Raw genomic sequence first — 26,070 nt, forward strand, 5'->3', positions numbered from 1 at the left:
GGGAGGCCTGTGCAATTTACATAAACAGTTGGCTCTAAGCCAGTGGAGGTGGTGACCTGATGTGCAGCTCATTTCCTCCTTCAGTTGCACGATCTCTGCAGAGGAAAGGGGGCCAGAGCAGAAGTGAGTGTGCCATGGGGGGGGGGGGGGGGTGCAAAGCAAGATGAGAGAGTGTGCCATAGGGAGGGTGTGAGGAGGAGGGACAGAGCAAGCTAGTTGTGCATTGGGATTTGTGGGGAGGGTGGGCAGCGAAAGCTGAGAGTGCGCCATGTGGATTTTAGGGGGGTGGGAAATCAAGAATGAAAGGGGCAGAGAAAGCTGTGTACTGTGGGGATGGGGGGGGGGGGGTGGACAGAGAAAGCTAAGAGTGTGCCACCTGTGTGGGTAGAGATCAAGCTTGAGGGTGCGCCATGGGGAGGGTGCAGGAAAGATACAATGATAGCTGAGGAAAGGAGGAGAAAGAATAAGAGGTAGGGAGAACTGCAGTTGGAGTGAGAGATGGAACAGGGGACACTGGAGCCTAAGGAGAGAAAAGGCAGGAGGAAATTTCAGGCCTTAGGATGGGGAAATTCTGTGCAAAACCACCACAAACAATAAATGCAAAAGTTTTAAATGTTTATACGGCATACAAGTGCGTACCAAAACAATTCAGATTCTACAGCGGGCGGTAAAGTATGGGACATTTCAAGGTGTGAAGATTGTGCCTGAAAACAGTGAGCCAACTGCAACAGCAGTATTTGAATACAGACATTATAATACAAAACACAGTCGCTGATGAAGCCATTACAGTGAAACAGATGGCCACCATTGGGTCCAGATAAGTGTCTTTGTTTCTGGGACATATGAAGAACAGAATGGATACCAGATACCCCCATAGGGCCGTTTTTCAGTATGGTCTTTCTTTTTCTGATTTTTGGACTTTTATCAGTTCATTTCATGCATTTGTGTTATTAAACATTTTAATGCATGCAAACAGACTTCACACACATTGATTTTGAATCCAAAAAAAAGAAAGTTAGGGGGAGGACCAATCAAATTCCAACACAAGGGTATAAAACTAATTTATTGGTCAAACTCTTCTATTTCTTCAAGGGTAAAAGACAAATGTATTGATCAAAGGCATCTGCCTAGGGCGTCAACAAATCGACATCCTGGGTAACACAAATATCAGCAAGTTGAGTATTATTTACTGCAGCCAAATCGCAGTTTAAATAACAGCAAAGTACCAGAAATCAGCAACACTGGAGAAGCATTGATTTTGCATGCACTAAATAGTTTAAGGCACACTAATGAACCCATATCTCCCTAATGGGGTGGGGGAATGCATGTGTCATCACTTGCTCACTACTGCCACTGTGTAATAAGGCCAGAACATCTGCAGCAATAATTGTGCTAAACACAAACAGTCAGGGACACACGAGTATCCGCTCTGCTGAATTATGTGACATATGTTTTTTTTGTTATTGTTTTTTTTTTTTAAGTATAAACCATCCACACCAAGACCTACCTGGTGAAAAGCACTGTAGCTGTGAAGAAGACATTGTATCTGTAGTTCTCTGCTGTTCTAAGGAGATTCTATCCTTAGGAGCAAATGCAGGTCCTGCCTGTAAAATATAGCTCTCAGTGCACCAGTCATGGGTCTCTGTGGAGGACAAACCCAGAGCCTGAGACCTCTCCAATAAACTGTCCTTCAGTGAGTGCTTCAGGCAAGGGCTGTTTTCTCCATGCTGCGGCATTTCCATAGTGTGTACCACATTCCTAAGCACATCCTTGCTGTGGGACAGTCCCAGGCTGTCTGTGATTATGTTATTGCCAAATTCATACAAAGAACTACCATGGTCTGTATCAGAATCTGTGGTTCCAGTGCTCTCCAGCAAACTCCTCTCCTTCCTCTGCATTCCCATCTTATTATTTATTTCCAATACAACGGACTCATCTTTGTTCTCCAGAGAATGCAGCCAAGAACAATCTGAAGAGCCTTGCAAGCTGCTGTCAGACAAAGCCCTCTGCTTCCAGGAAGGTGTGTCCCTGCTGATGGCACCCCAGGAGGATTCTTGGCCCCCTGACACCTTTCTTTTAATCTTATTATTCAGAAATTCCCCCACACTCTCCCTTCTTCTGCTGAACTTCCTTGACTTTTTAGCCCTGGAATCTGGCCTCTTTTCACCTGTGAAAAATTCCTGCTGATTCCGTGGGTTGGAAGAGTCATCTTCCTTCCGCCTCAGGCCTACCTCCTGCAATTTCCCATCTTGGTTCCCCATGCTATTATCCAAAAGAAGGTGAGAGCTCAGTAGGTTGGCCAGCAGCTTCTCCTCGTCTGCAGAGAGTCTGTACAACTGTGTTAAGATCTCTCTAAGGTTCACATCCCAGTGAGCTCTCTGCTTGGCTGTCCACAGTTTCTCCTGGGGTTCCCAGCATTTACCAGAAGTGTCCCTGGCTCTATCTCGTACAGTGCTGCAGTGTGTGAAACCACCGGCTCTGGGCCTGGGAAAGTACAGACTGACGTACCAGAGTTCTGTGATGGGTGGAAGCAGTTGGAGAGTAGTATGACAGCCTTCCATTATGATCATCTAATCACTTCCAGCTACAAGTAAGATGTGCAAGTTTCATGCATGCATGAGACAGCGTGTGATGCCCAGCATGTGCTGTACTGAGTCATCTCACAGTAGCCATACACAATAACAGCGCCTGTTAAAGAAAGGACACCCCAGTCAATCATAATCTGCAGTACATAATAATAATAATGATTTCTTTTGTGCATTGTTTACTATTTATACTGCTTTACAAGGCTTTCCACTTATACACTTGTGTTTGATGTATTAGTCATAGGAACCAGATAAAACTCTTTCCAACCTGGCTCTTATAAGAGGTCCCCAATATTCCTCTCCTTTCTCTCATGTATAGTTGAAATACCACAGTGATGAGTACAGAAGGTAACACACTATATATGGCTCTCTTTCATAAACATAGGAAGAGCAATACCTGGCTTTCCCTTGCTCTGGAAAAGGCAGGGCAGGAATCATTACTTAAGCTTATCTGAAAAGCAATAGCCTCCAACAAGAAGAAAGTCATGGTGTTTTGCCTAGCAGCACAAAGCACTAACAATTAACCAAGTATTCTATACCTCATACCATAAGCCCTCAAGCCCCCAAGATCCATCTCGCTTTTGGGATATCCACATATACAAGTGTGATCTTTGGACCAATGTACTTAAATATATTTCATCCATATTCCTTCAAACAGCCTGAAAAATTAGGACCAAGTTGAGATCACTAGCGTGCCAGCCCCAAGAACACAACACCTGAAACAGCATACTCCTATCAAGGAGAATGTAGCAGCACCCAAAAAGAGTACGCAGTAATCAGGGTGTCATAGCAGTGCCCGAGGGAGAGCACATCTCTTGAGGAGTATCTAGTGATACTCAAAAGAACAAACAGCTATGAAGGATAATGCAATGACAGCTGAAGGATCAGCAGTTAAGTGTTACTCACAGGGGCCAGCCATGGATTTTCAGAGGCATTATCCCTATAATACTGCTGAAAATTACCAGTGACCACCCCAGGGCTATCTGGATAGTTCCAGGTTGGTCCTGGAGTGGAGCCCAGAGTTACTCAGTTAGTGGTGATATTAGTGGCTTCAGTTTAATGCCAAGAAATATAGTCTCTCCACTGCTGTTTGAACAGCACTGGCTCATAATCAGCTGTAGGCAGGGGTGGACCGATAGGGATCTGGGCCTCTGGGTAATAAGGGTTATGAGTGCCCCCCCCTAAAACCTCCCATCCAACAGAAATTACTGGTTCTGTATCTGCCTTAATACTTCTAAAACTCACTCGACAAAAACTTAAATGTAGAAATATTCAGTCATTAAATTGTGCTAGAAGTGCATCCAGGGTATAAATTTGGAAAGATCTGCACATTGTTTTATTTTCCAAAATGCTGCTGAGGCTCTGGGACAGTGGTACTCAACCTTTTATCAGTTGGGACACAATGAATGATGCTCACATATGTGACACACCACATACATGACCCTCACAGACCTTTGGTCTGATAGTATAGCAGTTCTTATGTTAAATGTAAACATGCTCTGCATCCACAAAATTCCAGTCTCTCCCCAACAACAAATGTAGAAGATGTAGATCAGAACTAGGTAATTTCTCCATGGAGGTCACCATAAAAAAATATGCCCCAAGCAAACAACAGTGGAGTATAAAAGTGAGGAAACCAACCAAAACAAAAAAGACCATTTGAACAATAGCAACATAAATCTCTCCAATACTAGGCACATGATGAAATAATATAAAACCTGAAAAATAATGCAACTCACATACATGTAGCAAATGTGTGATACAACAGTAGCACTAATCCTATGATTCAAACAGCATGGGCAGCACTACAAATATTACACTGGGCCCTAAAACACCTACTACAGGTAAACAGAACAAGTGGGGCTGCTATAGAGTTCTACAGAGAAACTCTAAGCAAATGGAATACTACACCTTGGTTACATGCAAAACACAGACAGATCCTCACCAAATATGTAGGTTCACAAATTACAAATAGAATGTGAAGACAAAAATTGAACTAGGAACCCAAAGAAGTCAAACTTAGCATGTATGGCTACACCAGAGAAATAAAAATAGAAATGCATTTCTCCTTGTATAGAACACAACACAAAGACATTTGCGATGCACATTTCCCGAAGTTAACATATTCCAGTTAATAATTCAAATTAAAACACATTTTTCTATCTTTGTTGTCTGGACATTTGATTTTTCCACTATGCTTGTCCCAGTTTCTTTTTTCTGCTTTATTTCTGTTGGTTGTTACACATTTGTTATTTCTCCTCTCTCCTCTTATCTTGCTCCATTCCCCAACTATATCTGTCTCTGACAAACTGATCTTTCCCTTTTAGCTCTTTCCTCCCTTTTATTTCTTTTCTGCCTCTCTGTCCACTCAAACTTCATCCTTTCTTACCTTCCAGTTCTCCATCTCCTTTGTACTTTTCTCATACCTATCAACTTTCCATCTCCTTCTCTCACCTATTTCTGTCCTCATCCCTTCCAAAGCCAACTATTCCCTTCTGCCTTTCATCTGCTTCTCATTACCACATTCCTACCCTCTGTACTCACTATCCTCATTTCCTTGTTACCCTATGTCCTCTCCCACATAGTTCCACCATTCCCAGTATCTCCCCTCCCTCTCACCACCTTTACAGCCTAGCATTTCTTCCTTCTCTCTCTCCTTTCCCACACACCCTGTCCCTTCCACTCTACCCCTGTACCATCTCTCTTCCCTCCCGCCCCCACCTATGGTCCAGCATGTATTCCTCTCTTCTTTCCCTCCCTCCTATTGTTCAGCATTTATCCCTCCTTCCCTCTCTTCTGCCCCCAGGTTCAACATATCTCCCTCTCTCCCTCCTTCCCTTCCACCCCCAGATCCAACATCTCTCCCTCCTTCCCTTCCACCCCCAGATCCAACATCTCTCCCTCTTTCTTCCCTCCCTCGCTTTGTCTAGCATCAATCCCTCTCCTTGTCTACCAGGTCAACATCACTCCCTCTCTCTCTCTCTTCCCCCTCCCTCCCAAGTCCAACATCTCTCTCTCTTCCCCCTCCCTCCCAAGTCCAACATCTCTCCATTTCTCTTCCCTCCCTCACACCCACCCAACCACTGTCCAACATGTCTATCCTTCCCCTCTACCCTCAGGTCCATCATCTCTCCATCACTCTTCCTTGCCTGGGTCCAACATCCATCCTTCCCTCTCTCCCTCTCTCTCTCCCAGCCACAGTCCAACATCTCTCTCTTCTCCGCCCCCCCCCCCCCCCACTGGTCCAATATCGCTTCATCTCTCTTCCTTCCCTCCAACTGTCCAGTATCTGTCTCTCCCTCCCCCCAGATTCAACATCTCTCCATCTCTCTTCCTTTCCTCTCTCCCATTTTCCAACAAAACTCCCTCCTCCCCTGGGTCTAACATCTCTCTTCTCTCCCCTCCCTACCTCCCTCCTGTCCAGACACTGTCCAACATCTCTCCATCTCTCTTCTCTCTCTCTCCAACCCAACCACTGTCCAACATCTTTCTCTCCGTTCCTTCTGCCCCCTGGGTCCAACAACTCTCCCTTACTTCCCTCCCTCCCTCCATTGTCCAATATATCTCTCTCCCCTGCGCCCCAGATCTAACATCTCTCCATCTGACTCTTCCTTCCCTCCCTCCCGATTGCTCTCTAATGTGTCCCACCCTTGTGAAAACAGAAAGTTAGGTCAGAAGGGGGCAGGATGCAGCAGTGAGCAGGCTCCTCACGCAACAACAGATGGCCTGTGCAAATCACTGCCACTGCTAGTGGCCTGTACAGAGAAATACTTTAAAGTAGCTGGGGAGGGGGGGGGGGGGAGGATTGAGGGAGGGAGTAGTGCTGGACCTGGGGCCAGCGGGGAGGGAGAGAGAGATATTGGGCACATGGGGGGAGAGGCACTGGATCATCGGGCAATGCCTACCGCTCCATGATACCGCCCTGATTAGCCTCCTAATCCCTTATCAGCTGGGCTGTTCTCTTGGATCCTATAACCATCTGCTGATCCCTACTGCAGCCTACGTGTGACTTGATACTTTCTGGGAGATGGCGTTCTGCTGCTATGCTCCATCACCCTGGAATACTCTTCTACTGGATTTACAGTCTATTGTGTCTTGGCCTAAATTTAAAACTACATTAAAAACTTGGCATTTCAGGCAGGCCTTTGAAACATTTATCTTTTAAATGTGATTTATAAGGATCTTTTCTCCTGCTCTGCTCGGCAATTTTTGTCCTTTTCTTTAGTTTCCTACATGCTAATCTTCTTATGTCTCCTGTTATCTGTGTGAATCCTGATTTGATGTGTTTAGGTTTTACTTTGTTGTGCTATACTCGCCCTTCCTTTCTCTGCCTTTAAGTTTGTGCATAGTTTGTGTTTCATTTGACTCTCTGATATTTTGTAAACTGCCTTGATATCTCATGATGCTCAAATAAATAAATAAAATAAAATAAATATTCAATTTGCTAACTGGGTAACTATACGGATAAAGGATAGCAAAAGACTGTCCTAATTTTATCCAGGTACCAGTCCAAGTGGTTAGGGTGGTGGACTTTGGTCCTGGGGAACTGAGGAACTGAGTTCAATTCCCACTTCAGGCACAGGCAGCTCCTTGTGACTCTGGGCAAGTCACTTAACCCTCCATTGCCCCATGTAAGCCGCATTGAGCCTGCCATGAGTGGGAAAGCGCGGGGTACAAATGTAATAAAAATAAAAAAAATAAAAAATTACCATCAGTACCCAGACAAGTGCTGGAGACCCCTTTATGCTCATATATTCCGCGCTGGTATTTATATACAGCCTGGGGCTGAATATCTGGGTATTAAACACCCCCCCCCCTCCATGGTACCCAGTGTTTAAATGAATGGATTAATATCAGGGGCAGGGCTTAATTTCTGGGGAATGGCCTGAAATGCATTTCTGCCATTTCTCTGGGCAAGCCACTTACCCCTTATTGCCCCAGGTACAAAATAAGTGCCTGTATATAACATGTTAACCACTTTGTAACCACAGAAAGGCAGTATATCAAATCCCAGCCCCTTTCCCTTTCTTTTCAAATTCCAGAGCAGCAGACATTCCCCTTCCAGGCAGCCTGCAGAGGAGGGGAGGGTTGAGCCTGGAACAGAGCAGAGAACAATCACTCTGCTCCCTAATCTAGACTCTCTTCTCTTGTGCTTCTGCCCTATGCCTCTCCCAGCTCCATTTACTTTTTGTCAACTAATTAATGGGCAGATAATCGAAAGTCCCGTGCTGTTCCAAACAGCGCTCTAAAAATATTGCTGGAACAGCGCGGTTCTTTACCGCCCCTATGATCAGAGATAATAGCATACAAATTTAAGCAGTCTATTATCTCATTGGATCTCCAGCCCCCCCCTCCCTGAACTTGTGTCGGGGGGTCAGGGGGACTGAAGGTCCACCGGATCTCCTGCTTCTGCAAGGGGGGGGAGGGGGCTGCTGCATTGGGGAGAATGGGGGGCCTGCTAGAATGCAAATGCATGCTGGACAGAGCTCACCATTCTTCCCCAATGGTCTGCAAACCCTAGCGCGAGCTCCGAACTGGCGTAGGGTTTGCAGTGGACAGCGCGCCAATGTTTGGCTTGCTGATCATTGGGGAGGAATACATTTGCATGCTACTTGCGCTGAGCCCTGTTTTGCATGCTAGTTGCATTCAGAGCCCGCAAGCACGTTGTTTCATGCGCTTGGGCGCTCTGATCATGGGGCAGTAGCAAACGCAGGTGTTAGAATGGCACTAACAGCCTCTAGCGCCTGCTTTTGCTTCTGATTATTGGCCCATAAGGGCTCCTTTTACAAAGCAGCGCTACGGATTAGTATGCGCTGAATGGAGCGCTAAGTTTTGATGGGGCCATTAGCTTTTCTCACTCTCTCTCTCTAATTTCTTCAATCCCATCCAACAAGCAGCAGTGCTGATTTCACACTTGAAACTTTTCTCTTGCCTCCCATCAGCTTGTTCCGCTAAGTCAGCTAGTGCCCTCCCACATTGCTCCATTACTCAAAATATTGCCTGTGTGGCTCCCCAAAACAGATGCCTACTTGCACTGTATAGATTTCAATTAGTTTGTGCTGTGTGATGCCTGCACTCCCACACCGGTGTCAAGAGTGAAACCACAAGACCAATATAGAAATACAAACAACGGTGAGAAGGCATTACCTGTTTCAAGGACAGAACTAGTTACACAGCAAGGTGAGAGAGGGGAGGAGGACTCACTGGAGTAGCAGGGGCTGGAATTAGGCGATTGGCTGGCAAACTAATTGAGAGGGGATAGGGAACTGGCTGGAACTGGGGGAAATAAATTCTGTCAAGGAGTGATGACAAAATTTGGGCATTCTCCTTTCCTCTCATGCTTAAGTTCACAGGACCTATATTGTATTCCTGGATCAGGTCTTCTGCTACCCAAGTTGCAGAGGCCCGATATTTAAAATTATTTAAATGGCAAAGAGAAGCTCCTGGTTGTTTAAACTGTCTGTCCGAGGCCAACCAGATATATCCAGTTGTATTTAACCAGATAGTGCCACTGAAAATGTCCGGTTAGCATCCAAGCACTTGACTGGTAAAGTGCTGATATTTAGCCCTTAACTGGCCAAGGTAACCACATAAAGATCAGTCTTATGTTTTCTCTGCTCCCGTATACCCGGAAATTCAATGCTGGAGCCCAGACGTGGCCCGGCACTGAATTTCTGAGGATAACATCGGTGGCTGAATATTGGGCCCACAATGGCTGGACTAAAAGCCTAGGAGTGGAGGAGTGGTCTAGTGGTTAGGGTGGTGGACTTTGGTCCTGGGGAACTGAGGAACTGAGTTCAATTCCCACTTCAGGCACAGGCAGCTCCTAGTGACTCTGGGCAAGTCACTTAACCCTCCATTGCCCCATGTAAGCCGCATTGAGCCTGCCATGAGTGGGAAAGCGCGGGGTAGAAATGTAACAAAAATAAATGATTGCAGGGTTTCAGATGGAGCTCTGGTGCATAGCTCCTTCATGAGATGCATTACTAAATGTCACAGCCGAGTCAATCACATAAAGGAACACCAGGGAACCTGGGCCTAAATTGTGTATTTTCAACTATAACCCCTTTCCCCTTCAGACTCAACTCTCAAGTAGTCAGAGGCTGCTAGGACTTGAAGCACAAGCACAAGGTGTTTCCTGGCCGGCAGGAGATGGGCCAGGGAATAGGAACACCGTGGTCAAACCCAACAGGGCAGTCTTGCCAAACAGGACCACCATCAAACCAGAAAGCAGAAGAGCAATCAGAAAACAGGATAAGATCAGAGCTTGCAGAGTAGGTTTACATACAGAAGGAAAACAAGGGCCAGATAACAAAGATCAGCAAAAGACATAGAACTCAGGAGCTCACAAGTGAAACCTAAGGGCAAGGTAGAATGGGAGCTCCAGGATTTAAATATATGTGGAGAGTGGCCCACCAAGGATCCAATCAGGGCAACCTGCATCATCAGACTGAGCAGGGGCGTAGCCAGACACCTAATTTTGGGTGGGCCTGGGACCAAAATGGGTGGGCAGAGGAATCCTGTCCCATCCCACAGGTGATTTGGTCTCTCCTTCTCTCACCTGCATGCCATATGGTCTCTCAAACATCCCCCCCCCCCCCCCCCCCCCACCCAGCATACCTTTTAAATAGCAGATTTTCACTGTCAGCGAGCAGCAACTAATACACACTGCTCATGTTGTCCCCCACAACCTTCCCACTGATGCAACTTCCTGTTTCCACATAGGTGGGAATACATCATAGGGAAGGCTGTGGGGCCGAAGCAATCAGTATGTATCAGTCACTGCTTGCTGCGGGCAAAGATCTGCTATTTACAAGATATGCAGGAGGGACAATTGTTGGGAGTTTTCAGTTGGTGGGGCTTGGGAATCCCTGCCAGCCACATCATAGGTGTGCTACTACTGGGTGGGCCTGAACCCTAAGTGGGTGGGCTTGGGCCCACCCTTGGCTACGCCACTGAGACTGAGTCTAGGCACTGAATAAAAGACAAGAAGAGGCCTCAGCTCACACCTCTAAAAAGGCTGCAGGGGTGGTGTAAATGAAACATTTGTTTCATGCGGGGAAAATGAGGACATGTCAATTTCAGCTGTTGCACAATTTCCCAAGAGCTGGCCCTGCATGACACAAAATTTAACAAGTTGTAGAAAGAAGGGAGCATCAAGGGAGTTATTGTTCCCGTGGGTTAGTTTTTTTTCGTTTGGGCAATTAGGAGGGGGATTTAGCTTGAATTTTCAGCTCTACCCAGTTCAGCCTGATCATATGTTTAAATGTCTCTGTCTTAGTTCCCATTTCTTGCCTCTCCTCCAGGATATGCATGTTTAGATCTTTAGGTTAGTCCTCATATGCTTTATGATGAGAACAGTCAACCATTTTAGTAGCTGCCCTCTGGGCCAACTGTATCCACTTTATACCTTTTGGAAAGTGCAGTCTCCAGAACTGTATACATTACTCCAACTGAGATCTCACCAGAGACTTATACAGAAACACTATCACCTCATTTTTCCTGCTGGTAATTTCTCTTCCTGTGCACTCAAGGCATCCTATTCTTCTGATTGGAGTACTGTTTTGTAGCGTATCAGGATTATCAGCAGTAACCATAGCTGTTCCTAACTCAGTTAAATATGTCTGGATGTTCACCTCCGTTCTGACCCATCCTCAATCCTGACCAAGAATGAGCGATGTGGGAGTTGTTTGGAATGAGGGGACATTTGACAAAGTTAAGAGGGAATAGGCTTAGGAGTAATCTAAGGAAGTACTATTTCACAGAAAGGGTAGTGGAGGCCCGGTAGAAGTTGTGGAGTTGAAGACTGTTCCAGAATTTAAAAAGGCATGGGATAAGCATGTGGGATCGCTTAGGAAAAGGAAGAGTTAGGGGTTACACAGGATGGGCAGACTGGATGGATCATATGCCCTTTATCTACCGTCATGTTTCTATATTTGGTAACCTCTGCTTTCTTCCAGTCATTGTTCTAGCCTTCTTTCAGAACTGGTCTTTCTTTGGCCTTCCTATCGTAATAGCAGATTTGATCCTTAGCTGCCTCTAAACAATGGTGAAATGTTTGTGATGATAGAGTCTCAAGCAAAGCATTCACAGTAGGCAGAAGAGTCCAGGTCCATAATCCAAACATGATTTGAGCAGATTTTCCTAATGCCTTGGATGGGGTTGTAGTGGGATAAACTACATGAACCAAACAAGTCTTTATGATCTCTAAAGGAACTGGGTAGAATACTTTGCTTCCTGTTGTTGCTGTGCTGGAAAATAAAGCAAATTGTTGAGATAGGATTTACTAGCCTGCTAGCCTGAGAGTGTTACAGACATTATGAAGGGGCTGTCTGGAAAGGTTTGCCTTTTATGGATTCAGGAGCCATCTTTTAAGGACAATACTGTCATGGCTTTTATGAGACTTCCTGCAGAATTGGACACTGACATTCCAAGGGCTATCTAGGTTGCCTCCAGTGGCGTAGCCAAGGGTGGGCCTGGGTGGGCTTTGGGCTCAGGCCCACCCAGTAGCAGCACACCTATGGTGTGGCTGGCAGGGATTCCTAAGCCCCACCAGCTGAAAACTCCCAACAACTGTTGTAAATAGCAGATGGCATGCAGGTGCGACAAGGAGAGACCAAATCACCTGTGGGACAGGGAGGGGTTCTGCCCACCCATCTTGAGTCCAGGCCCACCCAAATTTGGGTGTCTGGCTATGCCCCTGCCTCTCTCTGGTGTGAAGCTGTAGGAATGTGATTTAACACTGACACTGGTATATGGTAATCTTGGCTGACCATTTCTTGAGGTGCCAGAAGTACCAGTTCTGATAAGGAAGACCATCATCAAAGCCAGGGGCCTCATTATATAATTTGCACAGGCATTCTTGTGCCAAGCTAAAGACAATTACCAGTTGATTAGCTCAGTGATCCTAGTGGACCAAAGCTTTACCATACTATCTATGTGCACACCTTATGCCAGCAAATCTTTGTGTGCCCAGCTCATCTAATCATAGAACTGTTCTATGCATGATACAATGTCCTCTATATTAGGTACACGTGGAGCTAGTCTTCAGGAGGAGAGTCTACTCAAGGAGATAGACACAAGAGCTTCACAGGTAATTAGCTTGATAGACTGACAGACACCTTTCTCTGATGGGTGTTATTGCACTAGCCAACATGTAATCCCTTTGAGTATTATTGAGGGGCTAAAGCCCTCAGTGCTCATAAAGGAACTGAACTAAGAATATGTTTATTGTAAAACGTTTTGTTGTAAAAATCTTATATTCCGCATTCTCTCATAGATTCTAAGCAGATAACAAAAGTTTACATACATAATAATAAAACAACATTCTATTAGACAAACATCAAAACACAACATAAGAAAAAATAGATACAATTACAAATATACCCCTGAGTACAACAGCACATCTTCAGTACCTGGTATGCAAAGCTGAGCATGTCAACATATAGATTAGTGTCCTTGTATCTTATACATTCCTAGGATCAATATCAAAAGTTTGCTGAAAGAATTGTCTTTAACATCTTTTTAAACACCGAGATGGACTGCAAAGAATGGACCTGGTAAGGCAATTCATTCCATAATTTTCTCCCTGTTATATAAAAGGTCTCACCCTACATTCTTTAAGTCCAATCAATCAAAATTAAGATACGTCAAGCAATAATGCAGATGAGCGTAAGGTTCGCAGTGACTGATGCAAATGCAAAGAACCAGTACTGGGTGGCATCTTAGCTTCAACCAAGATCTCAGGCTGGGTCTGACTGGATCTTGGCACATATATAGCATTTCTTGACAAATTTCATGATTCAAGGACAGCCAAAAAAGTACCTCTCTAGCTCGTTTAATGCATCCATTTATATCAATACGATTTGCACTCTTTTATGCATTTTTTGTCTGGTTCTCCCCAGAACATACAGCCGTTGTCCGTGTAAATCATCACTGAAGTTGTGAAAATGTTTAAAATCCAGCATCTCATCAGTACCGGGCGACCATCTCCAGATTTCATAGCTTGGTAGATCTCATCCTTTTTTTCCAACTCACCAAATAACATCTATCATTTCAGGCGATGACCACTGGGTGAGACACTCATCAATTAGTCCAACTCTTCTGTGAAAGTTGACCATGATCTGCATTGGGCTGCCAGTAGAAAAGCGCACAGCTTAGTGTATCAGCAATGACCACTTTGCTTCCCGGTATATATGTCTGAAGTGAAAATATCATTCTCTGCAGTAATTTCGGCACAGTTGCCAGGTAAAAAAAAAATTATTTATTTTTTAAAGACAAGTAGCTTCTGATTGGTTTGAACAGTCACTTGTCTTGCACAGATATAAGTATGAAAACACTCCACCACATAAACTATGACTAAAGCTCTTTCACTATTTGGGTATAGTTATGCTCCACCTTTGTTAATGCTCAGGATGTATATGTGAGTGGTTTTACTTTTGTAAGAGGCAGGCCCCTAGATCATGCTGGCCAGCATTACATTGCATCATACAATCAGCATTGGCGTCGTGGAGGGGCATAATCGAACGAAAACGTCTATCTCCATGGGCATTTATCTCCGAGAACGGGTCCGTGAAGGGGTGGACCGAACCGTATTTTCGAAAAAAATAGACGTCCATGTTTTATTCGACAATTTGTGAGCTGGGCGTTTTTGCTTTTCAGCGATAATGGAAAATGAAAGCGCCCGGCTCAAAAACAAATAAATCCAAGGCATTTGTTCGTGGGAGGGGCCAGGATTCGTAGTGCACTGGTCCCCCTCACATGCCAGGACACCAACCGGGCACCCTAGGGGGCACTTTTACAAAAACAAAACAAAAAAAAAGGTAAAAGAGCTCCCAGGTGCATAGCACCCTTCCCTTGTGTGTTGAGCCCCCCCCCAAATCCCCCTCAAAACCCACTGCCCACAAGTCTACACCATTACTATAGCCCTAAGGGGTGAAGGGGGGCACCTACATGTGGGTACAGTGGGTTTGGGGGGGGTTGGACGACTAAGCATTAAGCAGCACAATTGTAACAGGTGGGGGGGGGGATGGGCCTGGGTCCACCTGCCTGAAGTCCACTGCACCCCCCTAAGAACTGCTCCAGGGACCTGCACACTGCTGCCAGGGAGATGGGTATGACATTTGAGGGTGAAAATAAAAAGTTGTGAAACATCATTTTTTGTGGTGGGAGGGGGTTAGTGACCACTGGGGGAGTCAGGGGAGGTCATCCCCGATTCCCTCTGGTGGTAATCTGGTCATTTAGGGCACTTTTTGGGCCTTATTCGTGAAAAAACAGGGTCCAGGAAAAGTGCCCTAAATTCTAGCTACAAACGCATACTTTTTTTCCATTATCGGCGAAAGGCGCCCATCTCTGTTCGGGTGATAACCATGCCCCAGTCCCGCCTTCACCACGCCTCCGACACTCCCCCGTCAACTTTGTACACTTCCGCGATGGAGTGCAGTTGAAAACGTCCAAGTTCGGCTTTCGATTATACCGTGTTATTCGTTTTTGTGAGATAAACGTCCATCTCCCGATTTAGGTCGGAACTTGGGCGTTTTTCTTGTTCGATTATAAGCAGGATAGAATCCTAACACTGGAGCCTCCCCTCAATAGGTATTTCAGCTCATCTAGTGCTACACCATGTCTCTCAGGTCACCAAATGAATTTGTTTTCCTGCTCAAGTAGTTCTCTAATGGATGAATATATTTCATAGAATCTAGATAAAAACTTTACCAAATAAATACTTTGCCATCCCATGTAATCGAGACCCCATGCTTATCTGTCGTCACTGGCATATCTTATTACTCCAACTTTCAAGGTGTCTGGCTTCAGTCCTTCCACCAACAGCACATATCCCATAAATTCTACAGATATGCAGTTGAGGCATAACTTTTTCTGGTTTAAGAAAATACATTTTTGTTTGCATCTAAGTCAGGGAGCAATTTCCGAAGCCAGCTTTGTGATTACAATCATGATCCACTTGAGCCTGCTCAATAGTATCTCCACAGCTATAGAGTAGCAGGTCTTCTGTGATACAGGCTACCCTCTCAGGCCAGACAGTGCATTGTGAAGTCGTTTCTGAAATTCTTCTCGTTCCACAGATATTCTAAAGGGAAGTTTTCATTAGAGACCTGCATGGGCATCCCGCGGTACCCACAGGGTTTCTGAGGGGATGGAAGCAGTTCTGCAGGGTTCCCGCAGGATGGAAGCAGTTCTACGGAGTTCCCGTGGGGACGGAAACAATTCCTGTGGGGGTCCTGTGAAAGTGTAAACTGCACCTGCGCCAGCCTCTCACCTGCTGTCTCCTCCTGCTCCTCCTTGCTTTTAACAGTACAGATGAGGAAAGTTTTCCATTAAGGAGGTGGTAGAGACACAAATGATGACCAAATTCAAAAATGTGTGGTATGAACACAGAGGATCTCTAATTAGAAAATGGAAAAAACAAACAAACCTACTGGCGTGTGCATGTGGTGACCTCTCAATACAGTGCCAGTGACTCAGAGACAAGTCTTACATGTGCGCACCAGAGCATTCCAATTTCCATTCCTTCCTTACTTGCAGTTCTGCAGCTCAAACCCAGAGAGAGACCAAGAGAGCCTACCGGAATTGTTTTTTATGTACCGTTAAATTCTTGAGGGACTGGGTGGGGATGGGTTAGATTTCTGTCCCCGTGCAGCTCTAGTTTGCGCCACCTGTATTTCCCAAATAGAATCTCAATGTAATCAAACTTGCTGCTCTTCTCATCAAAGACCACATGCCAGAACCCACTCTTAGCATCCAGGCAGTTAAAAAAAAAAATTAAGCATTGTGTACAACACACAGAATGTTCTCCAGGGTTGGCATGGTGTAATAGTTTTGGGTTTATACATATTCTGATTTTCCCATTAGGGTTTTCTGACCACATGCATCCTGCATCTTGACCAGAATCCCCATGATCCACTAGCTCTTATAACTCCATTCTAAGTTTCTCCACGATAGTAACTGGCAAACATCACAAAGGCATCTGAAAATTCATTTTAATTTAGGATCTTAAAGGTTATGCTCAAATTTAAGCTACCATTTAATTGCCTAGATTTATGAGCCTAGTACTGAAACTTAGTGCTAATTTCCAAACTTTTTTTCCCACCCTAAATCCAACCCTATTGCCATCCACTTTTTATGCTCCTAAATTTAAGAGTTTAGTGAATTTTTTTTTAGTACAAATTTATGCATTCAATCCTAGTAAATTTTCAAAAAGGCCAATTTAGAATCAAAGTTAGGAGCATAAATCCTTTGAATATCAGGCCCTTAGTGTTTTGTTTCAGTAGTGACGAGTGCAAACACATGGATGTTGGATGATTACAGGAAAAAGAAACCCCCTGGAAAAGGCCTGCACAGCGCTAACCTGGCGGTAATTGGGCATCGCCGCACACTGCCCAGTTACCACCAGTTTAGTGCTGGAGCCCTTATCAACACCTCAATGGGTGGCAGTAAGGGCTTCCTGCCGCATGGACATGCGATAAGAGTTATCCGTGTGACCATTTTTTGGTTTTGGCTTTTACCGGCTGTGGAAAAAATGGCCCCCACCACTAGCGCAGGGCCCTTTATCTGGCAGCTTGGTAAAAAGACCTCTAAATGCTGTTACCACATCCTCCAGCAATGAGTTCTAGAGCTTCTATTCTTTGAGTGAAAAAATATTTCCATGTAACTTCATTGAATGTCCCCTGGTCTTTGTATTACTTGAAAGAGCGAAAATTCAATTCACTTTTACCCATTCTACACCACTCAGGATTTTGTAGACCTCAATCATATCCCCCCTCAGCCATCTTTTTTTCCAAGCTGAAGAGCCCTAACCTCTTCAGCCTTTCCTCATAGGAGTGACATTCCATTCCCTTTATCATTTTGGTCACTCTAGCCTCAGGAGACAATGGAGTAGAAAGGATTTCACCAGTTTGTTTCTAACCTGTAAGCTTCTTCAGGTTTTGGGTTTTTTTTTAAAACCTCTGCTTAAGACTAAGAGGCTTTATCTATCATCATCACCAGCCAGTGAGTGTGCATTAAGCTGGACTCTGCATCCATTAGAAAAAGGATTTTTTTTTTCATGCAGCACTTGACAGAGTTTCCCCGTATGTGGGGCATGCTTCCTTCTTTGCCTAATGACTACCATTATAGTAATAATATATACTCTTGTTTCATAACCAGGGCTACATTATGACTTTTGTGGGCCCCTCCCTCTATATGACAGAGCTTTTAATCTGAATTGTATATATTTCGTTTATATTTCATTTGGATTTTACATATTTGTATTCTATTTATTGTGTATATTTTCAAGGCTGAAAGTGCAAGGCATGAAAATAATTTCTACTTCATTTTTATTCTTTCTGATTAAAAAAAAAAAATTAAAACCATGGGCTCTAGGCACTGTGCCTAATGGATAAGGTTATCCTGCTTCTGGCAGGCTCCTAGCCGCCTGAAATCCCGGTGTACTTACACTGGAACAGCTATAAGACATTTTCCTTGCAGCCTTTCTCCTGCTCCCTTCCCTTCCCTCCCCGATTGTCCAGCATCTCTGCTTCCTGTTTTCTCTCCAGCTGGCAATCCAGCATCTACCTTGGTCTGTGAAGCTCCTACGGCCCCCCCCCCCCCCAGCTGTAACTTTTAAAAGTTTTTTTTTATGATCAAAGGGAAAGCTGTGAGGAGGGCATAAGCATGCATATCCTGTTAATTTACCTTATCTATTTATATGTTTCATCTTTGCTTATACCCTATGCTGTCTATTAAAATGTTTTCTTGTGTTGACATTGTAATGTAAAATACTGTCATACTTTGTATTATTTGAATATTTTTACTGCTGTAATTGTCTATTGCTTATGTTTGACATGCTTGCTGTACACCGCTTTGAGTGAATTCCTTCAAAAAGGCAATAAATAAATCCTAATAAATACGTATCACTGCTTACAGCTGGCCACCACTCCACCCAGGGGGAGGGGGGGGGGGCTTGAGTGGCCAAGAGAGATGCCTGATCGCTGGGCAAGGGGGTTTAAGAGGGAGTGATGCTTGGCAGGGAGACAGAAGTTTAGATGCCGGACCGTGTTGGAGTGGAGGGAGAGGGAGCACTCCATCCAGTAGTGTTGGAGGGGGGGAGAGCAATCCCTCCACCCCCCCGTTATGTTATGGGGCTCTCTCTCTGTTATATCAACATGCTTTATTTTGTTCTCTTCATATATTATTTGAAGTTGCAATAAAACTACGGTTAATAAAAAGAATTACTAAACATCTGTAGTAGTATAACTTGTAAAAGAAAGCAGATCATAACCAACATGTGCAAATCAGAAACATTTTTGACCATTATGAAAATAAAAATTATATAAAACAGCCAAAAACTTTTATGCATTAAGTTTTGTGCACCTTTATAATATTCTCATTATTTTATACATGGTCAAAATGTCTGATTTACCCGTTTCTGTTGTTGTGATTTTGCGACACGAGGTTGTATAAATCTGTTCTAGCAGTTTCCAAATTGTTGTTCTATCAGTGACAAGAGAAATCACAAGACCATCATTTCCTGAAAACATAACCCAGCTCTTCCCAAACTGTGGGTTGGGACTCCACATGGGGGTCACAAAACCTGCAAGTACATTGTTGTTTTGCAGCTCCAGGGGGGGGGGGGGCACACAATTTTGTTTGGCTGTAATCATGGGGACACAGGCATAAAAAGATTGGGCAGCACTTCAATATTTTACCTTTGTATTGTTCTCCCTCTACTCCGATATGTTCAGAAGGGATCTTATACCACCTTCTAGATCACAGCTGCTATGCAAAAATTTCCTGTTGGTCCCAGAATTTGAACTTACACCACTGAATGACTGGCAAAGACATAGAAGCTCACCAGGCCCTACTGGCAATCCTAAAATTTCTATTTTGACCTGTCCCACTAGCCCTTCTTGACACAAAATTGCCCATATCTTCTCCAATATCAACTAATACTACAATGCTAACTCAAGTCTAAGTGTTAAGCTTCACCCTGTTGTATGGTTTCACTGCTTATTGTTATAATGTTTAATGTTACGATGTAAACCGCATTGAACCAAACATGTTTTGGATAATGCAGAGTACAAAAAAAAATAAAGGAAGAAAATGAAAGGAAATTTTGCAGTGTCAGCTAACAGAGTATCTAAGCAAGCTATAGGCGTGAGCAGCTCAACACTTGTTTTGTTCAGTCTCACATATCATTTACAGGATTTTGTTTTATTTCTGAGTTTTTTTGGGGTGGGGCAATGTTGGAAAACGTGTACGCACTTCCCAACACAGAAAAAAAAATAAAATTTAGGTGATGTCCTGTGATTTCAGCCTAAAAACACAGGAACTATTGTTTACATATCCCATGTCATTTCAAATGAATGCACATCCCTATCGCAGAGCAAATATTTTCAAAACTCAGGGCTGTCAATGCTGGGAGGAAGGACTGCTGTTTCCTAAGAGGTAACAAGTTTCTTGGATATTCCAGCACACCAAAAGGGGTGATTTTATAAGCTTTTGCGCATTTTTAAGGGCTTTTATAAAAACTACTCAAGGTGTTATACACGTAGAAATCATGCACTGTGACAATAAGGTACATACTTTTATATGTGACCTGGGAGTGTAAATCACATTTATACCTTAAACAGGCTCTGAAACAAGGAAGTATGCCTACATCTTCACTCTACCGTTGTACTTCCAGTTTACCCTTTCCAGCCCTCTCAACCTATGCAACTTATTATAACATTACTCTGAAAGAGGAGAGAGCCAGGACACAACAGAGAAGTGTGGTGGTGTAAATGACAGTGCTGCATACGATCTCCACAAGGGTATGAGCAAAATCCTGTTATATTCCATCTGAATCTTCACCATAAAGATGAAGGGCTTTAAAGACATGCAGAATCAAAATCAAATCCACTTTATCAGTCCCAGATTTTCTCCACCACTTCAATCATCAAACTTTTCCAAAAACTTCACAATTGTCAAAAATAATTATTAAACTCTTGCCTCAGTAGTGCATAATTGTCTCACAATAATTTTGGGGCAATAGTAACAGCACTAGCTTCTTCATCGGCATAAATACTTTTATATTAATATGTTCAAAGTACTTATCTTCAATATTTTCGGACTGGGGGCATTATGCTGTCCGACACGCATGTTTCACCATTAGGCTTTATCAAGGACTTCCCCTGTCATGCTAGAACGGCGTATGGGGGAAGTCCTTGATAAAGCCTAATGGTGAAACATGCGTGTCGGACAGCATAATGCCCCCAGTCCGAAAATATTGAAGATAAGTACTTTGAACATATTAATATAAAAGTATTTATGCCGATGAAGAAGCTAGTGCTGTTACTATTGCCCCAAAATTATTGTGAGACAATTATGCACTACTGAGGCAAGAGTTTAATAATTATTTTTGACAATTGTGAAGTTTTTGGAAAAGTTTGATGATTGAAGTGGTGGAGAAAATCTGGGACTGATAAAGTGGATTTGATTTTGATGTGTGGTCCCCAGCAAGAGATATTTATAATACTGCCAGTAAAAGAATTGAAATCACTGTCAGCCCTTGAGCCAAGTCAGATGGGATGTTCTGTTGCCAATTGCTGAAACTAGCAGCATCAGGTGCAATAGCAGCTGGTACAGGGTGCAAGATAAAGAATCAGCCAGGAGCCAGAGCACGATTAACACATTGGCAAACTCTAGGGCCTAGTCAGGGAGGGACCTATAGACCTACTAAGTCTCTCCCAAGAGCAAGGGTTCTCAACCCAGTCCTTGGGACACACCTAGCCACTCAGGTATCCAGGATAGTCACAATGAATATGCACAAGAGATATCTGCATACAAGGCAGGTATGGATATCCTGAAAACCTGACTTGTTAGGTGTGTCCCGGGGACTGGGTTGCAAACCCTTGCCCATGAAAATGGATGGGATGGGATTTGGTTATAAACAAAGCAGTTTTACATATTATATATACGGGTCTTATTTTGTACAAGGGGCAATGGAGGGTTTAGGGGTCTTTTACTAAAGATTTAACTCTAGTTATCTGCAGCAGGGCCCATTTTATTTCTATGGGCCCTGCTGCAGATAGCTCAAGCTGATCGTTAGTAAAAGACCCCCTAAGTGACTTGCCCAAAATGATAAGAGTTTGACAGATGTGAATACTTTGGGATTAGCAAAGGCTTACTAACAACTGGGAAGCCAGTGGCTAGCACAACAATTTTAAACTAGCAACATAATTACCAGTAACATGCATCTCTAGTAGTGTACATGCCTCACTCCATATGGCTGCAGTCCCTCCCAAGGCCTCTTTAATCCGTATCCACTTTTTTGAGGCTGCTTTTACCTTTTAACTCAGTGGTTCCCAAACCTGGTCCTGGAGGCACCCCAGCCAGTCAGGTTTTCAGGATAACCACAATGAATATTCATGAGAGAGATTTATGCATTATTCTTTGTCATGTATCCTATACTGTTTATTGTAAGCCACATTGAACTCAAACTTGTTTGGGATAATGTGGGAAATAAAGAAATAAAAAATTGGAGATGGTATGAACCTAATATCCTTTTTGGAGTCTTCACTGGAAGTGATTACGCAGAGAACTACTATGGTGGTATCTTTTGCTTTGGAGATGGATCGCAGTGATGTATTGAGACTTTCATTTAGACATTTGAACACACAGTTTCTGGGATCTAAAGTTAGAATATTCCCTGATTTTTCTAGAGAAACACAGAAAAGGCATAAGGCCTTTTTGTCCTTTTGACCAAGGATTTTGGCCTTGGGCGCCAATTTTGTACTTAAGTTTCCATGTTTATGTTTTGTATTATTTCAAGGTAAACAGTTTCAATTTTTTGATCCTAAGCAACTAGAGGAATTTCTTGTGGCTAAAGAAGAGATAAATATCACAGTATAAGTCCCATTTGTACACCGCAGTGATAGGCTGGGGAGAGCCTTATGGGTTGCAATAATCTTGGTGGTTTTTTTTTGTCTTTTTCTTGATTTTGGATCCTAACTACCTGTTATTTTGGACAAAGATGTATTTATTTTTCTTACTGTAGTCAATTTACTTGGCATATTAATATTCTATGTGAATTTAGTAATTACCAATTTCTGTATTAGTTCTCATTTTTCTGAGATGTATTCAATATTAAATAAATATCAATAAAAACATAAAATAAAAAGTTTAATGCATTGCCTCTGCTGCATGCAAATCTACTTCATGAATATTCATTGTGGATATATTGAAAACCTGACTGGCTGGGGTACTTCCAGGACCAGGTTTGGGAACCACTGGCTTAACCCTGTATTCACTTGTTCAGTACCTATGTTATTCTAATCATTCATATAATAAACTAACTCCCTAATCTCTCAGGATAGATAAACAGGATAAGTAGTAGTACCTTCCCTCTCTAGCCTCTAATATAGACCTCCATTCTTCTCAGCTCATCTTTCCTCAGGAGCCCAGGTGCTAATCCCAAGTGTCGCAGAAGGCTTCAAGACAGTGGACTGACACTGGGCCAATAGGGAGTGCCCAAGGGCCCACAACAGTGGGGGGCTCACTCTCTCTTAGTCTCCATCTAATTTAATTAAATTTGAAAGGTATTTCTGTGCCCTTGGGCAATAAGGGTCAAAGGCCCCTATCATTGTCAGTCCTTCTTATTCCTGGATCCTGTAGATGAAAGACAGAAAAGTATACTGGTGCTGTCACCACACTCACTCACAACCTGCTCTTGCTGCCACAGCCAGAGACAGGCCCTGCAGTTCCTCCCACAGCATTGTAAGCTCTGTTGAACACGGACTGTATCTTACATGTTCACTTGTACAGGAAGCGCTGCATACATCTAGTAGCACTATATAAGTAGTATTAGTATAAAGTAGGCATGAACATACTACTAGTAAACATTTCTAGAGCGCTACTAGGGTTACGCAGCGCTGTACAAATTAACAAATAAGGACATTTACATGTCTGTTACAGGTGTAAATATTTAGAATGTTAGCATATATGGGCATAAATTCAGGGCTAAGCAGCTGATGTAATGTAGCCAGAGCAGACTCCGTTAATTAACTGGACTGAATAGAAAACTGATCATAATTAAATTACATGAAAGAAGAGGTACTGCAGTGCACCGTTTGCTTGTTAAATAGCAGTGTATGAGGTAATTTCTCTGCATCTATAAACAGAAGGCTTTTCAGAGTATCACAAAATGACAGGTCCTTAACAGTTTCTGAACCACAACTCCAGGGTGAGACAGGGCAAGAGACTTTGGGAGTTGGAGGGGGAGGGGAAAGGTAAATAAGAGCAACTGTAGGGCCAGACAAGAGAGAGAAAAGGCAAAGACAGACAGCAGAGTCCGGGACAGAGAGAACCTGCCTCATCTCCAGGAAGCATGAACACGGCTCAGACAGGCACTGATCCCCCCCAGAAAGAAAAGAGACAAACAGACCGTACAGCCCCAATAAAGCAGTGTGACTGACTCACCCCCTGATCTAGAGCAGCTGAACATCGGGCTCAGAAACCAAAACATCTCCAACTCCCCGTTAGGTCTCAATCATTCACCGGCTCAGCTGAAAGCAGTATACAGGCAGACTCAACAGCCAATCCTCACTTCACGGGGCGGGGCCGGTAATGTCTATCACAGAGGGGGGCGGGGGAACAGCTCATCCTCTGGGCTGCATGGGAGGGAGGAGGGAAAAAAGACGAAAAGATAGAGGGTGGATGACTAATGTTAGGGATTCAGGTCCATGAAACTTTACTGATACGATCATTAATATATGTGTTATCAAAATAATAATCTAAGTGATTAAAATGAAAGAATTTCAAAGGACAGGAAAGGAATAAGAAGGCAGAAAACAAAGTAAAGTCATAGCGGTTTGCAGGGTAATAAACGTACAAACAGTTGTACCTATAAAATCTTCCTAAAGTATTGAAAACAAATATACAAGAATTAAAATATTTTAATTAATACATAGTAAACGTTGGTAGATAAAGACCTGTGTGGTCCATTCAGTCTGCCCTACAAGGTAACCAGAGCTGTACCCTACCACTCCGTGCAGTTACACCTTCATGATTAAAACAGTGATATCACAAATAGGGCAGCCAACAAATGGCCAAGGGGCTAGCCAGACAGCAGATTTTGGGTGGGCCTTGTCAAGAAGTGGGTGGGCACCAAGTGTTCTCCTCCCCCCCCCCCCCCCCCCCCCAATGTGATGAGCCAGTATCAGCAGCTTAGGAAGCTTAGACTGCTGAAGTGGAAAACTGTGTTTTCAGCACCATCAGGGGGAGGTCTTCAGCTGGCAAAGCGTGGGATCCCCACTAGCTAGCACTAAATATGTGCTGCTGTTGGGTGGGCCTGAGCCCTAACTGGATGGGCCCTGGCCCACCCGTAGCTATGCCACTGAAATGGCCACCCTGCCAACCACAAATAGACAGTGATATATGATGAAACCTTGGAATACAATACCACAACACCATAACATTGGTTTTATTATGATCACAGGACAGTTACGTTCATTATCAATACATGATTAATCCAACAATCTAAAAATATTGTTAAGAACATTTTACTTACTAATTTCAATCTTAAAATGTCTTCCTCTCCTTTACTGAGATACACAGCACCCACACTCATAGCATATGACAAGAATGTGATGTAAAATACACAGATTTGATCCTGATTTGTCTTTGACATTTTTGAGACACACAACTTCGAAGTCTGCCCAGCACTGGCTTTACTTCCCAACTACTGGAGTTTCTGCCAAAAGCACCACTTCTGCCCATCATAATATATGAACAGATATGAGGTAACAAGTTTTATTGTGATTCTATCCTCTTTCTATACAGGGATCCTCTGTGTTTAACCCATGCATTGTTCAATTCCCTCACTATTTTTGTCTTCGCAACCTCCACCAAGAGGGTATTCCAGGTATCCACCAACCTCTCCATGAAAGCGAAATTACTTGTAGCAGATGTTCTCTGAGGACAACAGAATAAATAGCTTTGCAAGTATGTGACATCATCTGATGGAGCCTGCACAGGAACACTCTCCCGCTTGTTCATAACGACTTTTAGAATATTGCACCATGTTGCCCAACACGGGTGCTGGCAGTAGTTCCACCCCCCAGCTCATGCCATTTCCGGCACTAGCAGAAATATTATAAAGATATTTCCGCAAGGGGTTACCGCCAGTTGCCGCCAGGTTAGCGCAGGAGCCCTTACCACCACCTCAATGGGTGGCAGTAAGTGCTCACCCCCCCCCCCCCCAAAATGGTCACACAGCAAATGCAAACTTACCACAGGGCTATTTCATTTTTCTGCCTTTTTACCCACTACGGTAAAAGGGGCCCTGGCATGCAGCAAAAACTGCCACTGCCACTAGCGCAAAGTCTAAGTTTAAGTCTATCAATTTTTGATGTAGCACCTTCTTTTGAAGCACAGATCAAGGCGGTTTACATATATAAATATTCAGGTACTTGCACTGTCCCAGATGGGCTCACAATCTAAGTATATTGTA

At 43.7% G+C, this 26,070-nt stretch overlaps 1 protein-coding gene across 1 annotated transcript in view; it reads right to left on the reverse strand.

Annotated features, from left to right (window-relative positions):
* Nucleotides 1-24,108, reverse strand: part of LOC115477367 (formin-1-like) — a 76,974-nt gene extending 52,866 nt beyond the window's left edge. Inside the window, exons 1-2 of the mRNA XM_030214202.1 lie at nucleotides 24,039-24,108; nucleotides 1,508-2,688 (exon numbers count right to left, since the gene is read on the reverse strand). Coding sequence (XP_030070062.1) covers nucleotides 1,508-2,570 — 1,063 coding nt within the window. The 5' untranslated portion in view covers nucleotides 2,571-2,688; nucleotides 24,039-24,108. The remainder of the gene's footprint in view (nucleotides 1-1,507; nucleotides 2,689-24,038) is intronic.
* Between the last annotated feature and the right edge of the window lie 1,962 nt (nucleotides 24,109-26,070).

Source organism: Microcaecilia unicolor, chromosome 9 (genome assembly GCF_901765095.1).
Source record: "Microcaecilia unicolor chromosome 9, aMicUni1.1, whole genome shotgun sequence".
Classification (NCBI taxonomy): Eukaryota; Metazoa; Chordata; class Amphibia; order Gymnophiona; family Siphonopidae; genus Microcaecilia; species Microcaecilia unicolor.